We start from the raw sequence: 25,529 nt of genomic DNA, 5'->3' as shown, positions 1-25,529 counted from the left end.
ACAAAACAAAAACCCAATTCAAATATGCTGGAGCTAAAATTAGAATTGTACAGGACTTATCAGTAGCCACAATAAAAAACCACAGGTCCTGTAATCATATATACTGGCAATCAAAAGAACTATGTCTGTGGTCAAAAATATCATGTTCAGTAAAATTATCCATAATATCAAATGAAAAAAATTGACATTCAATAAACTTGCAGATTTTCAGGACTTTGTCTCAATCAAAGCCAAAGTTAATAGAAAATTTAGCTTATAAGAGCCAATATCAAAGATTGATTTCAAGGAACTCTACATGGACAAATCATTTTTGTGTTGTCCATGGAAATGTGTACCATATATTTAAGACTGACATCATAATTGAATAGCTCAAAAAAAAGATTGGGGTAGAGTTGAGTATGATCTAGTTCTAAAAAGCAATACTGCCTAGGAAAAAATAAAAATAGTAATTATATATATATGTATATATATATGTATATATATATATATATATATTTCCCCCCCCCCCAGGCTGGGGTTAAGTGACTTGCCCAGGGTCACACATCTAGGAAGTGTTAAGTGTCTGAGACCAGATTTGAACTCTGGTCCTCCTGAATTCAAGGCTGGTGCTCTATCCACTGCACTACCTAGCTGCCCCCAAAATAGTAATTATATTATACAACTGAAGTTCAGAGAAAGAACCAAAACAGAGGTATTAGAGGGGGGGATGAGAATTCATAGTTCTGAAAACCTACTTACATCAGAAATGAGCTAAATAGGAAACTATATATATCATCCTCCAAAAATCTATAAAAAATTAGGGATGGAAAGATGATGGACAGTGGTGGAAGCAAAAAGTGTGAGTATAAAAAGATATATAGATTTATGTCAGTGGGACAAGGTGTATAGATCAATAGACAAAAGATAAAAGATAAAGTGGGGTATAGAAACATGTGTAGAATAATGGTTAATGGGACAAAGTGTGTAGATTAATAGGAAAGAGAGAGACGCACACAGATAGACAGAAACAGAGAGGGAAAGAGACAGAGAAAGACAGAGAAAACAGAGAGACAAAGGAGCTACAGAGAGATAGAGATTCACAGAGAGACAGAGACACACAGAGATATATACAGCTAGATACAAAGAGAAACACAGAGAGACATAGAGTGACAAACAGAAAGAAAGACTAGAGAAAAAAGGACCCAGAGCAGAATTTTGGAGTATATCCACAGTTAGGGAGGGTGGAATAGATGACAAGTCAGCAAAGGAGACTGGGAAGGATAAATCAGAAAGATAGGAGAAGAACAGAGAGATAAGAGAGGAGAGAGAGACAGAGACAGAGAGACAGAGAGACAGAGAGAGACAGAGGGAGACGGAGAGGGAGAGGGAGAGGGAAAGGGAGAAGGAGAGGAAAAGGGAGAGGATAGGAGGGATAGAGGAAGATAGGGAGGATCCAGAAAGGTAAGAGAGTAGTGAACAGGGTCAAATGCTATAGAAAGATGGATGAAGACTGATGATGATGAGATCCTTGGTAATTTTAGAAAGAGCAGTTTCAGTTGAATTAGAAGGTGACAAGCTAGATTTAAAAGGATTGAGAAGTGACTTGGAGGTGAGGAAGTGGAGCTAACAAATTTTTTTACAGGAGTTGGTTGAGGATGAGAGAGGACATTGAATAATAACTCAAAGAGGTGATAGTGTTAGTGAGAGTTTTTTTTTCCTGCCTTAAATATATGATGTGACTGGGGCAGTTAGGTGGTAGTGGCTAGAACATTGGCCCTAGAATCAGAAGGAACTGAGTTCAAATTTGACCTCAGGCATTTATTAGTCGTGTGTCTCTGGGCAAGACACAAACTCAAGCTGCCTCCTTCCCTTTACATATGGTATCATGTATATTTTTAAGTAGAAGAAACCAGCAGAAAGGCAGATTTAATTTTAGAGGTGGAGAATGATGGTGGAGGCAATCTGGCAGAGGGCTGGAGAAGATGGGATCAAGGGTGTATATAAAAGGGTTAGGCATTTTAAGTTGAAGGATCACTTCTTCATCAGAGACTATGTTAAAGGAGAAGGAACTAGAGCAAGATATCAAGGGAATATGAGATGAAGTAAGGTAAATGGTCTGTTTTCTTAGTAAAGGAATGAGGTTGTCTTCAACCATGAGGTTAATGGGAGAGGGAGGGAAGGAGGAAATTGCTAATTACATTTAAAGAGAGAAATGAAAATTGATAACTACCATAGAGAGTGGGATAGAAAATCAATCAGAGAAGAGTAAAAGGATTGCATTTTAATAACATTTGAGTACAAGTGGAGGAGGTTGATGCTGAGAGTGATATAGGACTGGGATTTGGAAAGATGTAAGTGACTATAGAACAAAGGAAAAGGGACTAGAGAGTAGTGTTGAAGTGAACTGATTAGCTGATGATGAGTTGAGAAAGGGAGAAAGTGAAGCCAGAGAAAGAATCATGGCCTGGGAAGGTAATGAGGAATAGAGAGATTGGAGGTCATGGTGAAGATTAAAATAGTAAAATTGGGTTTAGTACTAAAGCATAGGGAATGATGTAATGAAAAGAAATTATAATCAGAAATATTCATTGTTTTGAATAAGAAAGATGGAGACCAGCAGATCCTTAACTAAATATTTTTGTGCCTAGACATGTGACCTGAAAATTATCTTCGGATGGTGAGCAGAATAGATTGGGAGAAGAATTTAACAGAATGTATGCCCTCTGGAGCATTTTATTTTTATTTTATAATTATTATTACTTTACTATTTTTTCTTAATCAACTAAGTTTTAAATTCTGATGTTTCTGAAATATTGTCAGCAACCTAGAAGTTTGGACTCAAGAAGAAAGTTTCTGTGTTCCTTCCCTAGTTCTAATTCTGATGATAAGGATCTTATCTAAATTAAGCTTTTATGGCAAATGTAGAATTGAGGCTAAACAGAGGTTAATTTCTTGGTTGGCTCATGAGAAGGAGAACCTGAATGGTTCTGTGATTTTTGCACTTGTCCTATCACATCAATCATTACTCTGACCTGGACAGTTAGGTGGCATAGTGGATAGAGTGCTGGGCTTGGAATCAGGAAAACTTGATTACTTACTAGCTGTGTAACTCTGGGCAAGTCATTTGATCTCTCTCAGTTGCCTATACTATAACATGAGGCTAATAACAGCATCTACCTCATAGGATTGTTGTAGGGATCAAATGAAATGTAATATAAAAGCACTTAGTACAGTTCCTGATTAATATAAGGGCTTATTCCCATCCTTTCTCCTGAATTAATAAAAAATTCTGACATTCATGGGCATAGAAAGACATTCTCAAAGGCAGAACCAACAGAGTAGATTACAGGTAGCAACCCAGTTGAATTCTCTCAAATTCCCACAATTGAAACCCCTTTGTCAAAGAGAAAATTTTGCAAGAAACAAGAAAATAACTATTCAAAATACACTGAAGCTACAATTAAAATTGTAGAAGACTTATCAGCAGCTACAACAAAAGACCACAGAACCTGGAATCTACTGAAAATCAAAAGAACTAGGCCTGTGGGAAAAAATATAAAATCCAGCAAAATTATCTATAATTTTAGATGAGAAAAAAATGGACCTTCAATGAACTTGCAGATTTTCAAGACTTTCGATCAACCATATCTGAACTTAACAGAAAATTTAACATAGAAAAACCAATATCAAAGATCAATTTTAAGGAACTCAACATTGCCACACTATTTAAACAAATTGTTTATGTTTTTTTAATACAAGAAATGTATATTATATGTTTAATATTCACATGAACAATAGGGAAGCCTAAAAGAAAGATTGGCAGTAAAAAATAGTACTTATATTATGCAAATGAGGTGCAGAGGAAGAATAGACATAGAGGCATTAGAGAGGGGAGGACGGCTCATAGTTCTAAAAATTTACTCACATTGGAAATAAGTTCAGTAGGTAATACTTCATATGCAGTATGAAGGGTGTAACAATCTCCAAAATATATAAAAAAATAAGGGGGGAGGATGGTTAGATGGGAAAGAAAAGGGTGAGGGAAGAAGACAAGGGAGGGATGCCTAGGTGGGGGGAAGTTATGGAGCAAGTTATGGAGCAGAATTTAATTAAAGAGTCAGCAGGGATAGGAAAAATGTGTGTGTGTGTGTGCATGCATGAGTGTGTTTGTGTGTGTATGTACATATGTATACATAAGTATATCTTTTTTTAACTACAGCTTGCTTGTGAATGGTGAAGGGGGGGATAAAAAGGGGAAAAAGAATAAAGTAAAAAAGGTATGCAGCAGAGAACCAAAGAACAATTTACAAGGAAGTAAAGGAAAAAATGGACATTCATGAATATAATTTCCTCTACATATATATATATATATATATATATACTTTTCTGATCTGGTGATTTGTTATATATTTTGAATACTTCCTAATATTCTGCTGGGCACATGACAATGTTCTCTTTTGTTTTGCTTTATTTTGTTTTGTAATTATTTTCTTTTTTCTTTTTTTACTCTATTGTTTCAAATAAAATAAAATTTTAAAACAGAAAAAATCTTAAAAACAGAATTTATCAAGTGGGAAAAGTGGTACAAAAGCTCACAGAAAAAAATAATTCCTTAAACATTAGAATTGGAAGCTAATGACACCACAAGACATAAAGAAACAATAATACAAAGTCAAAATAATAAAAAAAAGAACATGTGAAATATTTAAACAGAAACATAGTTGTAATGGAAAATAAATTGAAAAAAGAAAATTTAGGAAGTTTTGAATTATCAGAAAGCCATGACCAAAAAAAGAGCCTAGACATTCTCAAGAAGTTGACAAGGAAAACTACCTGGTATCTCATATCCAGAGAGAAATAGAAATACAAAGAATCCATCAATCACTTCTTAAAAGGGATTACAAAATGAAAACTCTCAAAAATATTATAAGCAAATCCCAAAGCTCCTAGATCAAGGAGAAAATATTATAAGCAGCTAGAAAGAAACAATTCAAATATTGTAGAGCCACAGTTAGGATAACACAAGATTTAGTAGCTTCTAATAGAAAAGATTGAAGGTTTTGGAATGTGATATTCTAGAAGGCAAAGAAACAATTAAGAATCATCTACCCAGAAAAAATTGAATATAATCCTTTAGGAGGGAATAATGGATTTTTAATGAAATAGAGGACTTTCACAAATTCCTAATGAAAAGATCAGAACTGAATAGAAAAACTGGCATTGAAATATAAGATATAAGAATGAATATTGATGCTAAAATCTTAAATAAAATATTAGCAAAACGACTACAGAAAATCATCTCCAGGATAATACACTATGACCAAGTGGGATTTATACCAGGAATAAAGGGCTGGTTCAATATTAAGAAAACTATTAGCATAATCGACTATATCAATAACCAAATTAACAAAAACCATAGATAATAGATGCAGAAAAAGCATTTGATAAAATCCAACATCCATTCCTACTAAAAACACTTGAGAGTATAGGAATAAATGGACTATTCCTTAAAATAATTAGGAGCATATATTTAAAACTGTCAGTAAATATCATATGTGATGGAGATAAACTGGAACCTTTCTAGTAAGATCAGGAGTGAAACAAGGTTGCCCACTATCACCATTACTATTCAATATTGTACTAGAAATGCTAGCCTCGGCAATAAGAGCTGTGAAAGAGATTAAAGGAATAAGCACAGGTAATGAGGAAATCAAACTACCACTCTTTGCAGATGATATGATGGTATACTTAGAGAATCCCAAAGATTCTTCTAAAAAGCTATTAGAAATAATTCATAACTTTAGCAAAGTTGCAGGATACAAAATAAATCCACATAAATCCTAAGCATTTTTATACATTACCAACAAAATCCAACAGCAAGAGATACAAAGAGAAATTACATTCAAAATAACTGTCGATAGTATAAAATTTTGGGGAATATATCTACCAAAGGAAAGTCAGGAATTATATGAGCAAAATTACAAAACACTTGCCACAAAAATAGTCAGATTTAAATAATTGGAAAGACATTCAGTGCTCTTGGATAGGCCGAGAGAATATAATTAAGATGACAATACTCCCTAAACTAATCTATTTATTTAGTGCTATACCAATCAGACTCCCAAGAAAACTATTTTAAATGACTTAGAAAAAATAACAACAAAATTCATATGGAAGGTTGAGAATTTCAAGGGGAATTAATGAAAAAAAAAATCAAATGAAGGTGGCCTAGCTGTACCTGATATAAAACTATATTATATAAATAAATATATATATATATATATGTATATATATATATATATATTAAGCATCAGTCACCAAAAGCATCAGTCACCAAAACCATTTGGTATTGGCTAAGAAATAGACTAGTTGATCAGTGGAATAGGTTAACAGGACAAGATAGTGAATAAAAATAGCAATCTAGTGTTTGACAAACCCAAAGATCCCAACTTTTGGAATAAGAATTTATTATTTGACAAAAACTGCTGAGAAAACTGGAAATTAGTATGGCAGAAATTAGGCATGGCCCCAAACTTAACACCACATGGCAAGATAAGATCAAAATGGGTCCATGATTTAGGCATAAAGAATGCGATCATAAATAAATTAGAGGAACATAGGATAGTTCACCTCTCAGACTTGTGGAGAAGGAAGGAATTTGTGACCAAAGGAGAACTAGAGATCATTATAATCACAAAATGGAAAATTTTGATTACATCAAATTAAAAAGCTTCTGTACAAACAAAACTAATGCAAACAAGATTAGAAGAGGAGTTACAAATTGGGAAAACATTTTTACAATTAAAGGTCATGATAAAGTCCTCATCTCAAAAATATACAGAGAATTGACTCTTATTTATAAGAAATCAAGCCATTCTCCAATTGATAAATGGTCAAAGGATATGAACAGACAATTTTTCAGTTAATGAAATTGAAACTATTTTCACTCATATGAAAGAGTGTTCCAAATCACTGTTGATTAGAGAAATGCAAATTAAGACAACTCTGAGATACCACTACAGACCTGTCAGATTGGCTAAGATGACAGGAACAAATAATGATGAATGTTGGAGGGGCTGTGGGAAAACTGGGACATTGATGCATTATTGGTGGAGTTATGAAAGAATCCAACCATTCTGTAGAGCAATCTGGAATTATGCTCAAAAAGTTATCAAACTGTGCATACCCTTTGATCCAGCAGTGCTACTACTGGGCTTATATCCCAAGGAAATTCTAAAGAAGGGAAAGGGACCTGTATGTGCCAAAATGTTTGTGGCAGCCCTTTTTGTAGTGGCTAGAAATTGGAAAATGAATGCATGCCCATCAATTGGAGAATGGTTGAGTAAATTATGGTATATGAATGTTATGGAATATTATTATTCTGTAAGAAATGACCAGCAGGATAAATACAGAGAGGTTTGGAGAAACTTACATCAATTGATGCTGAGTGAAATGAGCAGAACTAGGAGATCATTATACACTTCAACAACAATACTATATGAGGATGTTTCTGATGGAAGTGGATATCTTCAACATAGAGAAGATCTAATCCAGTTCCAATTGATCAATGATAGACAGAATCAGCTATACCCAGAAAAGGAACACTGGGGAATGAGTGTAAACTGTTTGCATGTTTTGTTTTTCTTCCCAGATTATTTTTACCTTTCGAATCCAATTCTTCCTTTGCAACAACAACAACAACAACAACAACAACAACAACAACAAAATTCAGTTCTGCACACATATATTGTACCTAGGATATACTACAACATATTTAATATGTATGGGAATGCCTGCCATCTAGGGGAGGGTGTAGAGGGAAGAAGGGGAAAATTCAGAACAGAAAGGAGTACAAGGGATAATGTTGTAAAAAATTACTTATGCATATGTACTGTCAAAAATGTTCTAATTATAAAATTAATAAAAAAAATAAAAATAGTTGTGCAAAATGTGAATGTGCAAAAAAAAAGCGAGAAATGCATTAAAAGGTAAATATGAAAGAAAAATCATAAAGGTTGAAGTGTTTATATTTCTATATGGGAAGATGATTCTGTAAGTCCTATCATTATTAGAGTGGTTAAAATGAGTTTTCATAGACAGAAGGCATGGGTATAAGTCAATTTTGTTGGAATGATTTCTGAAAAATATATGGAAAGGTAAAAAAGAGGGATGTGTTGGGAGAAGGAAAAAGGGAGAGGTAGAATGAGAAAAATTTTCCCACATAGAAGAAGTATGTAAAGAAGAATTTTTATAGTGGAGGGGAAAATGGGGGAGGGCGGCAGGCGATGCTGAAAACACATTCTCATTGGATTTGGTTCAAAGAGGGAAGAATATATATATATATATATATATATATATATATGTATATATATATATATATATATATATATACATACACATTCAATTGTGTGTAGAAATTAATCTCATCCAGTAAAGAAATAGGAGGGGAAGGGATTTAAAAATAGAGGGAGATGATTAAAGAGAGAATGAATTAAGGGAAGCCAAATGTGAAGGATAAGATGAAAAGAAAGAGATAAAAATACATAGAATGGAATGGAGGGAAATACACAGTTAATAATCGTAACTGTGAATATGAATGGGATAAGGTCACCCATAAAATGGAAACAGATAGCAGAATGGACTAAAACAAGAATCCAACAATATGTTATTTACAAGAAACATATTTGAAACAGAATCAAACACACAGAGTTAAAATAAAGGTTTGGAGCAGAATCTAATATGCTTCAGCATATTTCAAATTGAGAAATTTTATAGCAAATTTCTCTGAAAAAGACTTCATTTCTCAAATATATTGAAAATTGAGTCAAATTTATAAAAATAAAGGCCATGCCCCAATTAGTTTTTGTAGTAGTAAAGAATTTGAAATCAAGGAGATGCTCATCAATTGGGAACTGCCTGAGCTACTTGTGTCACATATGTGTGCTATGAGAAATTATTGTGGGATAGTTTCATTAAAAACATGGCAAGACTTATATGAACTGATGCAAGTAAAGACCACTGTACAAAGTAACAGCCATGTTGTAATGATGATCAAATATGAAAGACTTGACTACTCTGATCAATACAATGATCCAAAATAATTCTAAAAGACTTATGATGAAAAAATGCTATCTACCTGCCAAGAGAGAATTGATAACTCTAAATGTAACTGAAGTATAATTTTTCTCACTTTTTTTTGCTTTATTTTGCAATGAGGCTAATATAGAAATATATTTTGCATAATTTCACAATATAATTGATACATATTGCTTTTCTTTTTAATGGGTGAGATAGGGGGTAAGAAGAAAAAAGAGAATTTGGAACACAAAATTTAAAAAGGAAAGAATGTTAAAATAAATAACTTTTTTTTTAAAAGGAAGAATTCTGGCATGTAAAAACCTACCAATCTGAATGTCCATTTGGTGTTACTACTACTCTACACATTGACCATGGAAAGGATAAAAGAAACCATTTATGAAGCACCTACTATATGCCAAACACTATGGTTAGTTCTTTACAAATTATTATCTCATTGAATATTTTACCTGGTATAGAACTGAATATTTTAGCTGCCCTGCCCAGTTCCATAAATATTGACCTGTGATTCATACCCACCTGTATATGCTGGAATGTAAGAAGAACAGAAAGAGAGGAGGGTTGATTTTGATGAGATCCTACAGCAGTGCTGACTACTTGGGAGATCATGTAGATTCCATTACTCTTCTTAGGTCTCTCATTAAAAAAGGATGCATTTATAATAGTCTGAAGGGAGGAATAGGAGAGAAAGGCAACTGCACTTGAACCTTAAAAAAAGAAAGAAAAAGAAAAAAAGAGCAAAGTCCTGTAAGGCAAAAAGGTTTATTCAGATCTGCATATCCTTAGCAAGTTCATTTACTGGAGGTGGATTCTGTCCACTCAGTCCCTCACACAATCACCCAATCAGCAAGACTCTATCAGAGGCTTGCTTATCAGAGCCACTGTGGTAAGTAGTGGGTATACAAAGAAATGAAACAAACAGTTCCTGACCTCAAGAAGCTAACATTTTAATGGGGGAGCACACATATGTAAATCAAAACATACAAGGTAGATGCAGAGTATTGGCAAGATAACCTTAGAAAAGTTGGCACTACAATTAGGAAAGTCCTCCTGGAAGATGTGACACTTTTTCAAAGGAAACTGAGGATTCTAAGAATTAGAAGTCAGGAGGAAGGATATTCCAGGCATGGGGAACAGCTTGTGAAAGGCATGGAGTACAAAAGATGAAGTATTATACGTAAGGAATATCAAAGAGCCCAGTATGGCTGGATTGCAGAGAGCCTGAGAGGAGTAAAATGTAAGAATAATGGAAAGATAAGAAGAGGCCAGGTTATGCAGAGTTTTAAATGTCAAACAAAAGAATTTATATTTTGTCCTGAAGTTAATAGTTCCATGGAATTTCATGAGCAGGGGATGATATGGTCAGACCTTTGCAGTAGAAATATTACTTTGTTATCTAAGTATAGGATGGATTGGAACAGAGAGGCCCTTGAGGTAAGGAGACCAATTAGAAGATTGTTGGAAGAGTTCAGCCAAGAGGTGATGAGGGCTGATATCTGAGTGATGGTTGTATGAGTACAAAGAAAAGAACATGTGGGAGAGTAGAAATGACAGGTTTTGGGAATTGATTGGGAATGCCAGATGAACAAGAGGGAGGTTGAGATTGAGAGACAGAGATTGAGATCATGGATGGTGGTTAGCTTGACAGTAAAAAGATGCTCTTCAGGCTGATTTCAGAAAAGCCTGAAAAGACTTACATGAACTGATACTGTGTGAAATAAGCAGAAATAAGCAAAAAAAAAGCAGAAAAAAATAAGAGAACATTGTATATAGTAACAAGATTATGTGATGATCAACTGTGATGAATTAGGCTCTTCTCAAAAAATGTGGTGATTCAAGGTAATTTCAATAGACTTGGGATGGAAAATGCCATCCATATCCAGTGAGAGAAATATGGAGACTGAATGTGGGTCAGAGTATAGTATTTTCATCTTTTTTTGTTTGTTTGCTTGTTTTTTTCTTTCTTTTGTCTTTTCCCCTTTGGGTCTACTTTTTCTTGCACAGTATGACAAATATAGAAATATGTTCAAAAGAGTTGCATGTATTTAATCTATATTAGATTTCTTGCTGTTTTGGGGAGGGGGAGATAAGGAAAGGAGAGAGAAAAAAATTTGGAACATACAAAACTGAATATTAAAAACTATCTTCACATGTATTTGAGAACAGATTTTGAACAGAAATAGGTTATTAAAGAACCAATTAAAGAAGACTGCCTATATGTAGTGAAGAGCAAGGGGAAGTTGTCTACCACAATTTTATAGTGAACCCAATCCACAAGGATTTGTGATTTCCTTCAGTTCTTGTCAGGAGCATTTGAATTAGAGCAAAAGAGGCAGGTAATAGAAATAATTGAGTTTTGAGAATTGTCAAAGCATGATTAATGAACAAAGAGGGAAGCAATTGATTCAAGAGTAGAGAATAGAATGGAATTTTACTGGTTCACTAAAGGAATCAATGTTGGAAAAAGAGGAGGTAGCTCCAGAGTAGGGATGAAAGCTTAGAACACCACTAATGGCTACAGACATTGGAGGGCATCAAGAGAACACATGGAAGTTTTGGGCCAAGGGAGAGATAGAAAGATAAGATATTATTATAAGAATCTAGAAACTGTGAACATGGAAGCAAATTTTTTGTAGGTGGTGGCAAGATCTGTGAGTAGCAGAGGTGGAATTGCAGAAAAGGCTGTTGGAGTTCAGCATGAGTTGTGAGGAGTTGGGAGATGCACATCTCACAAGGAGCAACAATCAAATGTATGTTGCACTTTCCTAGAATGAAAGAAAGAACATGGGGTGGGAAAAGGAAACTTTCAAGTGGGTACCAATGAGAAATGAGAAAAAAAGAGAATATTTTGGGAATCAGTAGATAACAACTATCAGAAACTGGGTTGGGCGATAAAATTTGGATTGCAGGAGAAGAGAGGTTGCTGAGTAGTGATGGTAAAGGTAGAGTTCCAGTGTGGGAATGAGAAGAGAATATTGGGTCTCTCCCTTCATTAATATTGAGTCAGAGCGCATGAGTGAAGTAACTGTTACTAGAAAGGATGGCCAGGAAAAGCAAGTCATCTAGAGTGAACCAGGGGTCAGTGAGTGCCTAGAGATGAAAGGAATGAGAGGAGAAAGAAGAGATTTAAGATGAAAGCTTGTCTGTTAATTATAGAATAGACTTTCAGAAGGCACAAGAGAAGAATAAGAATTTATGGAGTGAGGCATTGGGGGTAGAGTTGAAAGGATAGGAGTGAGAAGGCTGAACTTGGAGTTTTGTTCTTCAGCATCTGTAGTGGTTGAGAGTTTTGAAGGCACTTCAAATGCCTCTGCTTTCTCACTTGATTTCAAACCTCTGTGATCTGACTTCCAACTTGTGGTTCAGCTGAAGTTGCTCTCTCTCCAAAATTCTCTTAATCAGAAATTTACTGATGTCTTTTCAATCCTCATCCATCTTGACCTTTGCTACTTTGATACAGTTGACCACCTTCTCTTCCTGGAAAATATCTCTTCTATGAGTTAGCATGATACTGTTCTTTCCTGGTTCTCCTTCTTCTTGTCTGACTGCTCCTTCACTCTATTTTGTTCTGTCTTCAGCCATATCACATACATTAACTCTTCCAAGATTTTGAGAGGCCAAGTTTAAGAGGTCCACAAGCAGGAGATGTCCCTCATTTTTCCTGGCCAGCCTGTGGCAATGTCATTTTTTTCTTAGAACAGACTAATCTAGCAGTGGAGAGAGGAATAGAAATACTAGGAGTGGATAGATCAATTTAATCTATCGGAATCAAAAGAAAAAGGATTTGTTTCTGGGCAAAAATAGTGAGATATAGTAAAATGTTAGTCCCTTAAATGTCACCTTTATCATTATCACTTAGCAACCTCTCTTCTCATGCAATCCACATTTTGTCACCCTACCCAGTTTCTGATGGCTGTTATCTACTGATTCCCATACGTCAAATATTGGAAAGGTTGGTAGTGGGATGTAGGTTTGGCTTTGAATGCCAGAGAATTTTATACTTGATGCTGAAAATAATAGGGAGCCATTGGAGTTTATTGAGAAGAGGTGAAGGACATGACATAACTAGACTTTAGAAAGATCACTTTGACTCAAATCCATGTCCTCCCAACTTCAAGACCATCTTGTCTTTTACTGATTTGCCTACTGGAAGCCCTTTATAAATTTTAGTTGACTTGAATTGAATCTGAACTTAACAGTTACCAAAGGGCAGCTAGATAGCACAGTAGATAAGAGTACCAGATCAGAAAAGATATGAGTTCAAATTTGGCCTCAGTCTGCATTGGTGGATGGGATCTACACACTGGGACTTTTCCCACACTGATGAAATTATAAATCAACTCAGCAACAGAGCAATAATTTAGCTTTTAGCAATCTAGTAACATGTTAAAAAATTAGGCTCACAATATTGTAAATAGTATTTGCAAGATACCAATTTGTCCTTAATTGTTCACAATTAAAACTATTTCAAAGTGATAAGGGGTGGCCAGGGAGGTCAGTTTCTCTCCTTGTATATAGTGATACTGATGGATGACTATTTGCCGCTGTGGTCTATGTCATGGGATTTTTGCTTAGAAAGATACTAGTTGATTGACAGTTTTCAAGGCTTCTTCTAAGTCATACTCAGGGATTCTCTGACATAGAAGGATTATGTGGCTCTGTCAGTTCTGGGTAAGTGCAGAGTCCATAAAAATGAATGTACCTTGTGGATTTGAGCCAATGATGTCCATACAGGAAAATTTCACTGAGTTATTTTGAGCTTGCAGTATAACATCCTTCTCTTCCTGAGAGCAGTTGCTGATTACATGTGTTTCTATACCTGGGAAACAACAATGAAACACAATGAGTCCACTTGTCTATAGCTAGGCTGGTCCCAGCAGAACTGTGACTAGGAATTCTAACCCTTGGATAAGATTAAATCAAGGAAATGTGGAACTATTTGCCCCTTCCCCATGAAAAAGGACAGTCTGTCACCTCCACAATCTAACCTGATCCCCTGCAGTTTGATTATGAATGCTATCTGATTTCTGATCCCCACTCCAAGCACTGGGTGAGGCAGATAAAGTAGGAAGAAGCAGGTAGGGAAGAGGTACTGTCAGAAGGGAAGTCAGTCATTCATCATGGAGGGTTTGGGCAATGGAGTGAATGTGATTTTGTATGGAAAGGAGTGTAGCCCTGAAAGTCTGCTACCCTTGCTCAAACCCATTAATCCATAATCTATATTAAAAAGCTTATCCACCTAATTGTATACCAGACATTTGCTAGGACCTTTATCGGTTTTTAGCCCAGATCTCCTATTGGAATTAACAACACTTCAACATGTGCTTTTTGATCAGGATTTCTAAATGAATCAAAGTCTCTGGCATCCTGGAAAGATAACTTATGGGTGTGTGTGTGTGTGTGTGTGTGTGTGTGTGTGTGTGTGTGTGTGAAATATGCTTTTCCCAGGAAGGGCTAAAAGGGATCACAGATCAAAAGGAAATAAAGTTTCTTAAAGGGAACACAACTTCAGTAAAGGAAACCAGTTCCCTCCCGCTTCACTTCTACCATATGAACTCACTCAAATGAGAATTGTTTAATAACATCTGCTTCTTAACAGGAATCCTGAGAGCATCTTGCCATGCAACCTGTTCTAGGTTTTGTAATAGTTCTGTCACTTCAATTCCAATCCTTCTCTTATTTTCAGCAGTCCAATTAGCATTGATGGTAATAAATGATTGAAGCTTATATGAAAGATTCGTCAGCTGCAACAAGAAATAAATAATCTCATAAGGTTAAAACACCTGTCAAAGATACTGCTCTGGGATCCAGACTAAGAAGGAACAGGATAGAGTAGGAGAGCTGGACTAAGAATCAGGAAGATTGAGTTTCAAATCCTATCAATAATACTCAATGATTTTATGACTAGAGGATGTCAAGTAACTGCTCTGAGATTTTCCTTTTCTGCTTAGTGGGTATAATACCACATGCTTTAAAGGATTCCTGTATTGCTGAAATGAGGTCATGTAGGTATATAGCACCTTAGAAATCTTAGAATACTTTGTAATTGTCAACCATTATTAGATATAAATGTCTGGACATTTTACTTGATTCTCATGGACTCCTTTACTTTGGGACCCTGACTCTGCTGTTCTGATCCATTTGCAGTCTTTGCCTGATTCCCACTTTCTCTTTAAGCCCATCTCAGCTTTCTTGGATTCCATCTCTCTTCTCTGTCATCACATTTAATTTTTACTTAATCCTATATCTTTATACTTTTCCCTCATCTCACTTATATCTGACCAGCATCCTTATCTCTTGAGATTTCAAGAGAGATAGTATGGTATGGTGCAAAGGACAGTACAGCTGGATTCAGAGGATCCTTCAAATTTTGCCTCTGACCCTTATTATTTAAGTGATATGGGGTAAATCATGTCAACTTCCTGGGCTTCAGTTTCCTCACTGGTCAAATAAGCAGGTTGAACTAGATGATTTCTGATGCTTCTTCTGGTTCTGAATCAATGTTCTGTCTTGGTTTTACTTGGTTCTATTTCTTTCTGAATTCATCTTCCCTTTATCTGACCCCCTTTCTCCTCTCTCTGATCTCATCTACCTTTACTATTATCTCTTCTGGACTCCATTTTATTCATATTCAGGCACAACTCACCTCATCACTGACTTCAGAGTTCAGGGGCAACTTAGAGATATCTACAAGAGAGACAGATAAAGAATTAGGAAGACATATTAAATGCAGGCCTTCTGCTAATTTCCCAAGTCTCAGATTGATTTAAGACTATGCTGTTTGGGGACAGCTAGATGGTTCAGTGAATAGTTCACCTGCCCTGGAGGCAAGAGAACCTGAATTCAAATCCATTCTTAGACACTTAATTACCTTTGTGAACCTGAGCAAGTCACTTAACCCCAATTGCCTTGCCAAAAGAAAAAAAAAAAGATCGTGGTTTGTGACTTCATTATTAAAGGGCTTCTGGATCTTGGGAGCTGCCTGAGGCCTTGGTGAGTAGCCCAGAAAGGTTCTCATTCATATCTAGGGTCACAAAACCAGAAAGAGCAATTTGGGGGAGATGGTGTTTTTGTCTCCTAAATCAGCTTGAAAATTTCTTGTCCTAGTTGACTCCTGAAATACTTCCCCTTGCCCTCTAACTTCTCCATGACCAAGAGACAAGATCTCTCCCAGCAGTGCTCATGGTCTGTGATAGGGAAGTAGAGATGATGTGTGCTCTGGCTACATGACTTAAGCTCTGTCTCAGAATAATAATGGTCAATTATATCTTGTTTGACACTATGGAACAATTTTTATATCCTTTCTCAATTAATTCCACAGCATCTTGTGAGGTAGACAGTCCACAGACTATTAATCCCATTCTATTATTCAGAAAACTAAAGTAAAGAAGGAGAAAGTGACTCAATTATCACTCATTTTCTTCTTTTAGAATCACAGAAATTCTCAGTTTTAAGAGATCTCAGAAGTATAGTATGAGTCTATTTCTGAATTAAGTTTCCATTCTATGACTTCCTTGACAAATGGTTGTCTATCCTCTGTGAAACATAGATTAAAAATTAATTGGAAAATGAATAATCTAATCCTAAATAATGAGTGGGTCAAATAACAAATAAAAGAAATAATCAATAATTTCATTAGAGATAATGACAACACTGAAACAACATACCAACATTTGTGGAAAGCAGCCAAAGCAATACTTAGAAAAAAATTACATCTCTAAACATTTACATCAGTAAAAGAAAAAACAGATCAATGAATTGACTGTGCACCTTAAAAAACCCCAACAAATTTAAATCTTCAATTCAATGCCAAAACAGAAATCCTGAAAATCAAAGGAGAGATTAATAAACTTGAAAATAAAAATACTATTGAATCAATAAATAAAGCTAAGAACTGGTTTTATGAAAAAATTTAAAAATGATTATTTTGATTAAAAAGAGAAAAAATCAAGTTACCTTTGGAGGAGCAATGTTGAAAGATGATCCCTGTCTGTATATTCACTGGGCTTTTATATCTTATGCCTCTGAGAAGTTACATTGGCAGTTCACATTTTAATCAACTGGATGAGTCAAGTCTAAAAAATCATTTCATTGACTTAAGAAAGCTTAGCTTTGCATAGTGAATTTCAAGCTGCATAATTAGGACTAATAACATGATTTCCAATCAGATTGGTAGAATTTAGTGCTCCTACCACACCTTGGGAGAGAGTAAGTTGCCTTTCATTAAAGATCTTCACACAAAGATTTGAAAGACCTCTTCCTGATGACCATTTATTGGATTGTATAGAAAGTTCTTGCTCAGATATGGATAGGATTAGATAACCTGTAGGATCGCAAGATCAAAGACTTACAACTGAATGACAACTTTGACATTATTTAGCCCAACTTTCTGATTTAGTGGATGAGGAAACTTTTCCCCAAAGTTAGGTAACTTGTCCAAGTTGATACAGGTGATAAGTATCAGAGTTGGGACTGGATCCAAGTCTAATGACTTCAAATCCAGTACTCTACACCCTTCTCCATGTTGACTCCCCATGTGTATGTCTTTCCTAAAACATAGTCTACACAATTGAACACGGTATAGTGGCTCTAAGAGGTTTGAGGGCAAATAATTCAATGCCACTCATGTCAAAGTCACAGGTTTCATCCCTTCAGTTGTCCCCTCAATCAAGGGCTTATTTGAAAGGAATATGACAAATAGGGCTGACTCTGGTTACATGGAATTTAGGTAAGTTCTCTTACTACCTTTGTGATCTTGGACAAATCATTAAAAAATGGGTATTCTCATCTGTAAAATCCAAGGGTTGGATCAAATGGTCTCTGAGTTCTCCTTCAATTTTTGATCATGATTCAGAAATCGTAGTGACAGGTGACAAGTGCTAATCTTTCCTTTGCTGCCCATGAACTGATCTCTTCACCTCAATTTTTAAATTACAGACTCAAAAGAAGACATTTTCTTTTCCAGATAATTTGGAGCTAGTAAGGATAGTTAATGCGATGAATGGCAGAGACAAGGCCAACATTGAAGACAAGGGCAAATGATTGCTTCTTTTTGTCACTCATTCATTTAGGACTGACTCTTTTTCTTTCATATTTGAGGTTACTTTCCTATAAAATCCATTGAATTAATAAATCTTGAGTTATAAAACCCATTATGAGAGTTGAGTATATAACTTCAGGAACTATAATGTTGAGTTTCATGGAAAATGAATTGCTCTATACTCTGGTATTGAAAGCATCCACTGAAGAATAAAAAAAACTTCTATGTTTTGGCTTTTATTGACACTATAAGGTCATAGATTTTTGGATGGAAATTGGAAATATCCTGGTTCAACACTTTTATTTTACAGATGAAGAAACTGAGGCCAGAGGCTCATAGTCACACAAGTACAGACTTGGATAATTATGCTACTTTATCTAACTTCAAAAAGTTGTATTCTTTCCATAACAATCACTTTTCCCTATTTCCTATTTTTTTCTCCTTTCACACAGTTCTCATCTCTTCAACACCTATTTCACTTAGTTTCTGCTCTGTTATTTTTGTCTTTACTTTTTAATGATTTTTATGAATTGTGTCATGTTAGCTGAAAGATATAAAGTTGGATGCAAAAGGTCAAAGGCAACATGGCAGAGTGCAAAGCAAAGAGGAAACACTGAACCTGAAGACAGGGCATTGGGTTTGAATTCTGCCTCTGACATTAACTATAGGATCTTGGAAAAATAATTTAATCTCTTTACATCCCAGTTTCTTCAACTGTAAAATGAGGATGATAATAGTACCTATCTCACAAGGTTGGGATAATGTCCATAAAGCACTTTGCTCACTCTAAAGGCCAATATCACTTAATCAAAGAAGAAAATAATAAGATTAAATATTTCAAAAGATAAAAAAATATTTCAAAAGATAAAACAGATAACTTTGATTTATTGAAAGTGAAAAACTCGTGCATAGACAAAATTAACACAACCAGGATAAGAAGGAAAGTAGTTAAATTAATGGGGGGGGGAGAGGAAATCTTTGTAATTGCAGTTTTTGTTATTATTGTTTTTCTCATGGGGAAGCCCCAATCACAATAAATTTTATTTATTTGTGTCATATCAAGCTCATCCATTCTCATCCATTAGAAGTTCGTTAAAGGTAGAGTCTATGATAATTATTATTATTTGTATCTCTCCAATTCATAACCACTCAAAAGAATGTGGCCTTCACACAGGAAAGACTAAGAGGATGAAGAATATCTCGGCCAAATTATGAGTTGTAGTTGGATGGAAAATCTATAAAGCACGATCATCTTTACATATATTTGGACCAAAATACAGATAAGAAGTGAATTGGGCTCAAAATGAAGCTGAGAATAATAGCAGTACAAAGTTTAGGGAATTGACAGTCTTTTTTTAATGACCCTTAATTTCTTCTGGTAAATAAAGGTCTATTTTCAATACTGTATTCCATTGGCTGTGAGACATAGAACATAACTGAAGTCCTCACAGGGGACACTAGAGAAGCCCATGAGGATTGAGCCCCTGTACCCAACAACTAGTGAGGAGCTCCAAATAACAGAAGGCACAAAGTCCTCAGAGAAATGCATGAAAAAAGAAAAAGATGGTCTGGGGGTATGGAGAGTCAGAGAGCTGGTCAAGCATCAAGGTGGGGCTTGAATGCCAATCCCCTGACCACAGATTCAGGGCTGGCAGCACAGCCATACAAGCTCTCAGTCACCAGGGGACGTCCTCCAATGGCTACTCACTCCATCCTAGCCTTACCATGGCTCAGTCAGAAACACTTGGGGATTCAGTGCCTGTTTAATTTCTTTTTGATGATATTTTCTTTTAAAAAACCCAAAATAATATGACTGCATCTTACCAGAGTGTCCTCCCCTATTCTCCCTGCCACATCCTCATTTTTCACAAATATACACAGCAAGGAAAAGCAGGCAATGTATTGTGGGGTCCAGCTTCCCTTCTGTCAAATGCCCTCCAGGTCTCTCCCAGGGTGGCATCTGTGACACACACACACACTCTCTCTCTTACACACACACACACACACACACACACACACACACACACACACACACACACTTATTTTTACTCTACATTCTGCACTGGCAGAGAAGTGAGCTATGCCAGACCTGAGCTCCCCCTCATCTCTGGGAGAAGATGAGAGTCTTCATTCAGAACTAACATTTCCACTGCACCTACTATGAGCCTGGCACTGTGCTAAGCACTTCACAAATATCTGAGTGGATTCTCACAATCCTCTCAGAGGGAGATCTATTATTATTCTCAGTTTCCAGTTGAAGAAACTGACATCAAGTGACTTTTCCAAGGTCACCTAGCTAGGAGGTGTCTGAGTCTGCATTTGAACTCAGGACTTCCTGACTCAGACCAGCACCATAATGTCTAGGCAAACACATCCATTCTAAATGTCCTCCTGCACCCTCCTCAGCCTCATGGGTAACTTAGGATGGGGGAGAGGGTGAAGCCCAGTACCTGGAGCTGAGAGGAGCAGAAAGAGGCAGGAGTTGATTTTTTTTTAATTGAAAGGATTTAGAAATAAAAGATATGGAGAGCAGGAAAATCGTTCTGCTAGGAGACAGGGTTGGGGCACCCTGGTTCTCCATCTCATCCCTGCCTTTGGCTCAGTTCAGTTGTCTCAGTCGTGTTGTATTTTCTGTGACTCCATTTGGGGTTTTTTTGGGGGAGGGAAAGATACCAGAGTGATTTACCATTTCCTTTTCCACCTCATTTTACGGATGAGGAAACTGAGGCAAACACAGTTAAGTGTCTTGCCCAGTGTCATGGGACTAGTAAGTGTCTGTGGGTGGATTTGAACTCAGAAAGAAGAGTCTTAGTGAGTCCAGGCCCATTGCTCCTGGGAAGTCTAGTTGATGAGGGATGTTGTGAGCTTATATCTATGAAGCACTGGGCATCACACCCATATAAATGCCAGTTCTCTTCCTTCTCCCTTCCCTGCCTGTGCAGTGGGATGGGGGTTCTGTACATGAGCACCCTGAGGCTCAGACCCAGGAGTCCTGTCCCCAAGACCACTGCTGCTGCCTCAGTGTCCACACACTCAGGGTGTTCAGCTGTGTTGCCCTCATTCTGTTCCCTGCAGTGCTTGGGCCCAAGTGTGCTCTCCCAGATCAGAGGCTCCTGGTTTAGTGTTTTCTGTCTGGCTCCCTGCTGTCGGCTTGGGACAGCAGCCCAAATCCCCCATGGGGGGCTCTGCCCTGGTTCCCTGGCTCTGACTTCTGGGAGAAGCGTCACCCCTTCCCCATCCAACGTACTTCTTGCCTTGGCCCTGATCCTTCAGGGGGTTTCTCATAGACTAACTGAGGGCCTCAGTTCATCCCCTGGGAGTTTCTGGGTTGCCTTCCCTAGGGACTTACCTTCGCAGTCCATTAAGTGATCCCCATTTCGTTTGGCAAATCCTGGCTTGCATGTGCACATGTAGCTTCCAGGAGTATTTAGGCAGACCCCATGGGGGGCACAGAGAGAGCTATTGCGCTGACATTCATCCACATCTGTAAGAGGAAGGAAAAGGGGATGAAGAACACCCCTAGTGTGGACATCACAGAAACCTGGGTGGGCCTTCTGACACTCTGGCATCTCTTGTCTGGATCTAGCTCCTGAGGATCATGGAACTGGGCTGGACCCTCCAAATCTTTCTGCTAAGTCTCTCTTTCCCTTCTTGTCCTGGGCCTACTGAAACAGTTATCTCTGTGACACTAATTTCCTTCTGTTCCCTGATTTGGGTCAAAATGACCCAGGAAGCAAATGCTCTTTATACAGCAGGTTCCTAGAACTGGAGGCTTGGGAGCTCCATGATGATAGTGCCAGGGCTGGAGTCAGGGAGACTCATCTTCCAGAGTTCAAATCTGGCTTCAAACACTTCCTAGATGTGTGACCCTGGGCATGTCACTTAACCCAGTTTGTCTCTGTTTTTTATTTTATTTTATTTTTTGCTGAGGCAGTTGGGGTTAAATGACTTTCCCAGGGTCACACAGCTAGGAAACATTAAGTATCTGAGGCTAGATTTGAACTCAGGTTCTCCTGACTTTAGGGCTGGTGCTCTATCTACTGCACTATCTAGCTGTCCCATGTCTCAGTTTTTTCATATGTCAAATGGGTGGAGAAGAAAATGGCAAACTATTCCAATATCTCTGTCAAGAAAACCCTAAATAGGGCAATGGAAAGTCAAGCATGACTGAAATGGTCAGAGAAAATGAGTTGTCGGGAATCTAGAGATCATCTGGCCCAGCAGCAAGGTGTAGAAACTGAGGCCCAGAAAGATCAAGTAGCCCAAGATCAAAAAGTAGATAGGGGTCATTGAATTTGGGGCTTAAGGCCTCAGGCTTTTATTCCTTGCATAATTAAAATAGTAATTTCTTAAGGACAGGGGATGTTCACTCTAGCTAGCTTTCTTCCTCTCTCCCTTTCTGTCTGTCTCTCTTCTCTGTCTCTCTCTGTCTCTGCCTCTCTCCCTTTCTCTCCCTCCCTGTCTCTGTCTCTTGGTTCTGTCTCTCTGTTTCTTTCTCTTTTTGCATTTTTATTACCAATCTTTAGTGAATTGCTGGGTGCTTAGTAAATGGTTCACATTGTGCCTTCTCTTGCATGTTGGCAGGGGACTCCCACAGCTTTCTCCCTAGTGACCCAGATGCTCTGCTCTCTTGATGTAGTGAAGTAAGACTCTCTAGTCTTAGATGGGCTCAGCTATCTAGGAAGGAAGGCTCATCTATCTCTATCTGGCCATTTTCCCCAATCTCTAAACCATTAAATGAGACCATCCCCTCTGCCTGGGACACATCCTAATTATACATACAAACCAGGCATTCCTAGATCATCCAGAATTAGTAGAGAGCCACTCTTTCAGTGGAACCAGCTTCTGGCTTGGTGTGAGGGGCAGGGAGGGCAAAGCAGGGAGCAGGAAGGACCGGGCCCTCCATGGATCTTCTCAGCCCCTCCTCCCTCAGAAAGTAGACCTACAAGAATCCACCTTCCTGTGCTGCTGCATCAAAATGTGGTCCAGAGATTCCTTTTGGCCCTTAATGAACCACTGGGTCCTTCAGCTGATCTCCCAAAGCATCTGGTAATAATATGAAGGCATCAGTTTCCTGATCAGACCAAGGATAGGGATTGGACTAGATGGTGGCTAAGGCCTCTGCTTTCACCCAAGCTTGAACTGCTAGTTTCTTTGGTGTCTCCCCCAAAGGCCATTGTCAGGGGAAAGTTCTTTCCAGAGTCAACCTGATGTACGTTTCCTCCAAGAAATGGACAAATTTCATCTCCCCTCCTTAAATATCTGTACTGGATATTTAAGAGAAGATATGGCAGGTGAAAAACAGAGAGAGAGAGCTGGTCTACTCGGCTTGGGCTTGGGCCTGGGTGGGTACCTGGCACTTGGGGAAAGAGGGAGCCAACCAAAGCAGGCTTCTGTACCTCCTGGAACTTCTCTCTCATCAGAGGATCACAAATACCTATATTATATCCCTCATTCAGCCAGCATTTGTCAAGCACTTCTTATGAGCCAGACACTGTGCTAGGCACACTGGGGGATACAAGAAAAGCAAAAATGCTGGAAGACATTCTCACAGGCTAATAGGGGCAAGAACATGCAAACAATCATGTACAAACAAGATCCATTCAATGTAAATGGGAAATAAAATCAGACAGAGGAGGAGGCTTTGTAAAGTGCCCTGGCAATCAAGCTATTAATTCTGAGAATTCCTTCTCCCATTATGTCTGAACAACCCTGTTGGTCTCTGGGAGGCTGAGCCAAGAGGGAGTCCTAGACAGGATGGAGCGAATGGGGGTAGGAAAGAAAGGACACAAGAAAATAAGTGAGATGGCTCATGTCATAGGTGCAAAGGGAAGGTAAAGGCTATGGGATAGGAGAGGGAATGTGGCAGAGGGCAGAGAGAGCTGGGCGCAGAGTGAAGAAGATCTGGGTTCCCCTCAGACCCACACTAGCTCCAGGAGCCTGCAGGGTCCCCAGGCTCTCAGTGCCTCAGGCACGCTCCCCAAAATTCCTCCTCCCTCTGTCTCCTGAATATTGGGTACCATGAGGCAGCATTGCCAGGCAGGTCAGAGTCCTGTGGCCTCAGTCCTTCTTTTGGGCAATAGCTTGGAAAGGGAATTGAACCTCCCAGGCCTGAGTCAGGGTCTGAGCAAAGCACTTGGCAGGGGTTTCCTAAGGGAGCTTGAGCTGGGATGAACAGAACAGGGAAAAGTAATGAGGGAAAGGAAAGGGGGAACCCCATTTCTTGGTGCATAGAGAGTAAGATAATCCCATGAGGTGCAGTGTCCCCTCTAAAATGAATTTACAGGTCCCAAAACCTAGATTGATAAATAAAAGGTTTATTGTAGAAATTTGGAAGTAAAGTTAAATTAGAAAGACGTCAGACCCAAAGGTGGCCGCTGGGCAGGCAGGGACCCTTACATGGCTGGAAGGATACCATGTGTTGGCTGGGAGGGCTCCTGCAAAGAGGGCGTTCCAGCTCACCTCTTTTATACCCAAAAGATGATGGGCTGTACCCCTAAGTTCTTGGCGAGCTTTTCAGTTAGCTCAGATCAGGTGAGGGCTGGGGGAAGCTGAGCTGATGGTGGGGGCTGGGCCTGGATATTCAAAGGGTGCCTTTGACCAGAATTTGTGAATCAAGGTCAGCCATGGGTTGGGCAATTAGAAAGGAATCTTAAAGGGACCTCTATCAAAAGGACAGAATTTAGAGGTGGCCCATGTAGGGAGGAGCTAAGGACACTGAACAGAGAGAGCCAGAGTTAGCTAGGGGAAGACGAAGGTCAGAGGTGGTCCATGCAAGGAGGGACTTCTCTGCTCTCAGCCTCAGCAGAAAGAGCTCCTCACTGATTCTCCAGCTAGACAAAGGATGCAGGAGGGGTGAGGGGGTGGGAAGATGGGGGGGGGAAGAGGTGTTACCTTGACAGTTGTTCCTAGTGACATCTGAGAACTTCTTCTTCCCAGAAGGAAGTGCGTATCCCTCCATGCAGATGCAGTGGTAACCTTTGTTTTCATCAACACACTCTGCGTTCTGACCACAAGTGTCATTGGACAATGCACATTCATTAATATCTGCAGCAGAAGGAAAAAAGGAGTGAAACACACATTTTTGCACATGGCCAATGTGGGATTTGTTTCACCTACAGAATGCTACTTTTTACAAGGCTTTTTTATTTTTTAAGGGACTGGGAAGAAGAGGAAAGAGAAGTTTTTTGAATGAAAGAAAAAAGTGATGAAGTCCCTCTAAGAACACAGTTGGCAGAACCCGGGAAGAGAAATCACTGTCTAATTTCCTCTAAATATCCCTCCTTCCTCTTTCTTCTGAGTATTGGCGTCCCACTTTCTTCCCCCCCATCCCCAAGGCAGCATTGTCAACTCCATCTCACCTCAGTTCTTTCTTCTGGGCAATAGCTTGGAAAGAGATTTGAACTTCCCAACC

At 38.1% G+C, this 25,529-nt stretch overlaps 1 protein-coding gene across 2 annotated transcripts in view; it reads right to left on the bottom strand.

Moving 5' to 3' along the window:
• The window catches only part of ADGRE3 (adhesion G protein-coupled receptor E3), a 54,353-nt gene that overhangs the window by 13,705 nt on the left and 15,119 nt on the right, over positions 1-25,529 (bottom strand). For both annotated transcript variants that reach the window (XM_074310096.1, XM_074310106.1), the window contains exons 5-10: positions 25,010-25,162; positions 21,465-21,599; positions 15,722-15,762; positions 14,636-14,819; positions 13,778-13,894; positions 9,595-9,782 (exon numbers count right to left, since the gene is read on the bottom strand). In XM_074310096.1, the coding sequence (XP_074166197.1) occupies positions 9,595-9,782; positions 13,778-13,894; positions 14,636-14,819; positions 15,722-15,762; positions 21,465-21,599; positions 25,010-25,162 (818 nt within the window). The remainder of the gene's footprint in view (positions 1-9,594; positions 9,783-13,777; positions 13,895-14,635; positions 14,820-15,721; positions 15,763-21,464; positions 21,600-25,009; positions 25,163-25,529) is intronic.

The sequence above is a fragment of the Sminthopsis crassicaudata genome, chromosome 1 (genome assembly GCF_048593235.1).
Source record: "Sminthopsis crassicaudata isolate SCR6 chromosome 1, ASM4859323v1, whole genome shotgun sequence".
Classification (NCBI taxonomy): domain Eukaryota; kingdom Metazoa; phylum Chordata; class Mammalia; order Dasyuromorphia; family Dasyuridae; genus Sminthopsis; species Sminthopsis crassicaudata.
Note: the sequence above shows the minus strand (reverse complement) of the source record. Positions and strands in the feature narration are given on the sequence as shown.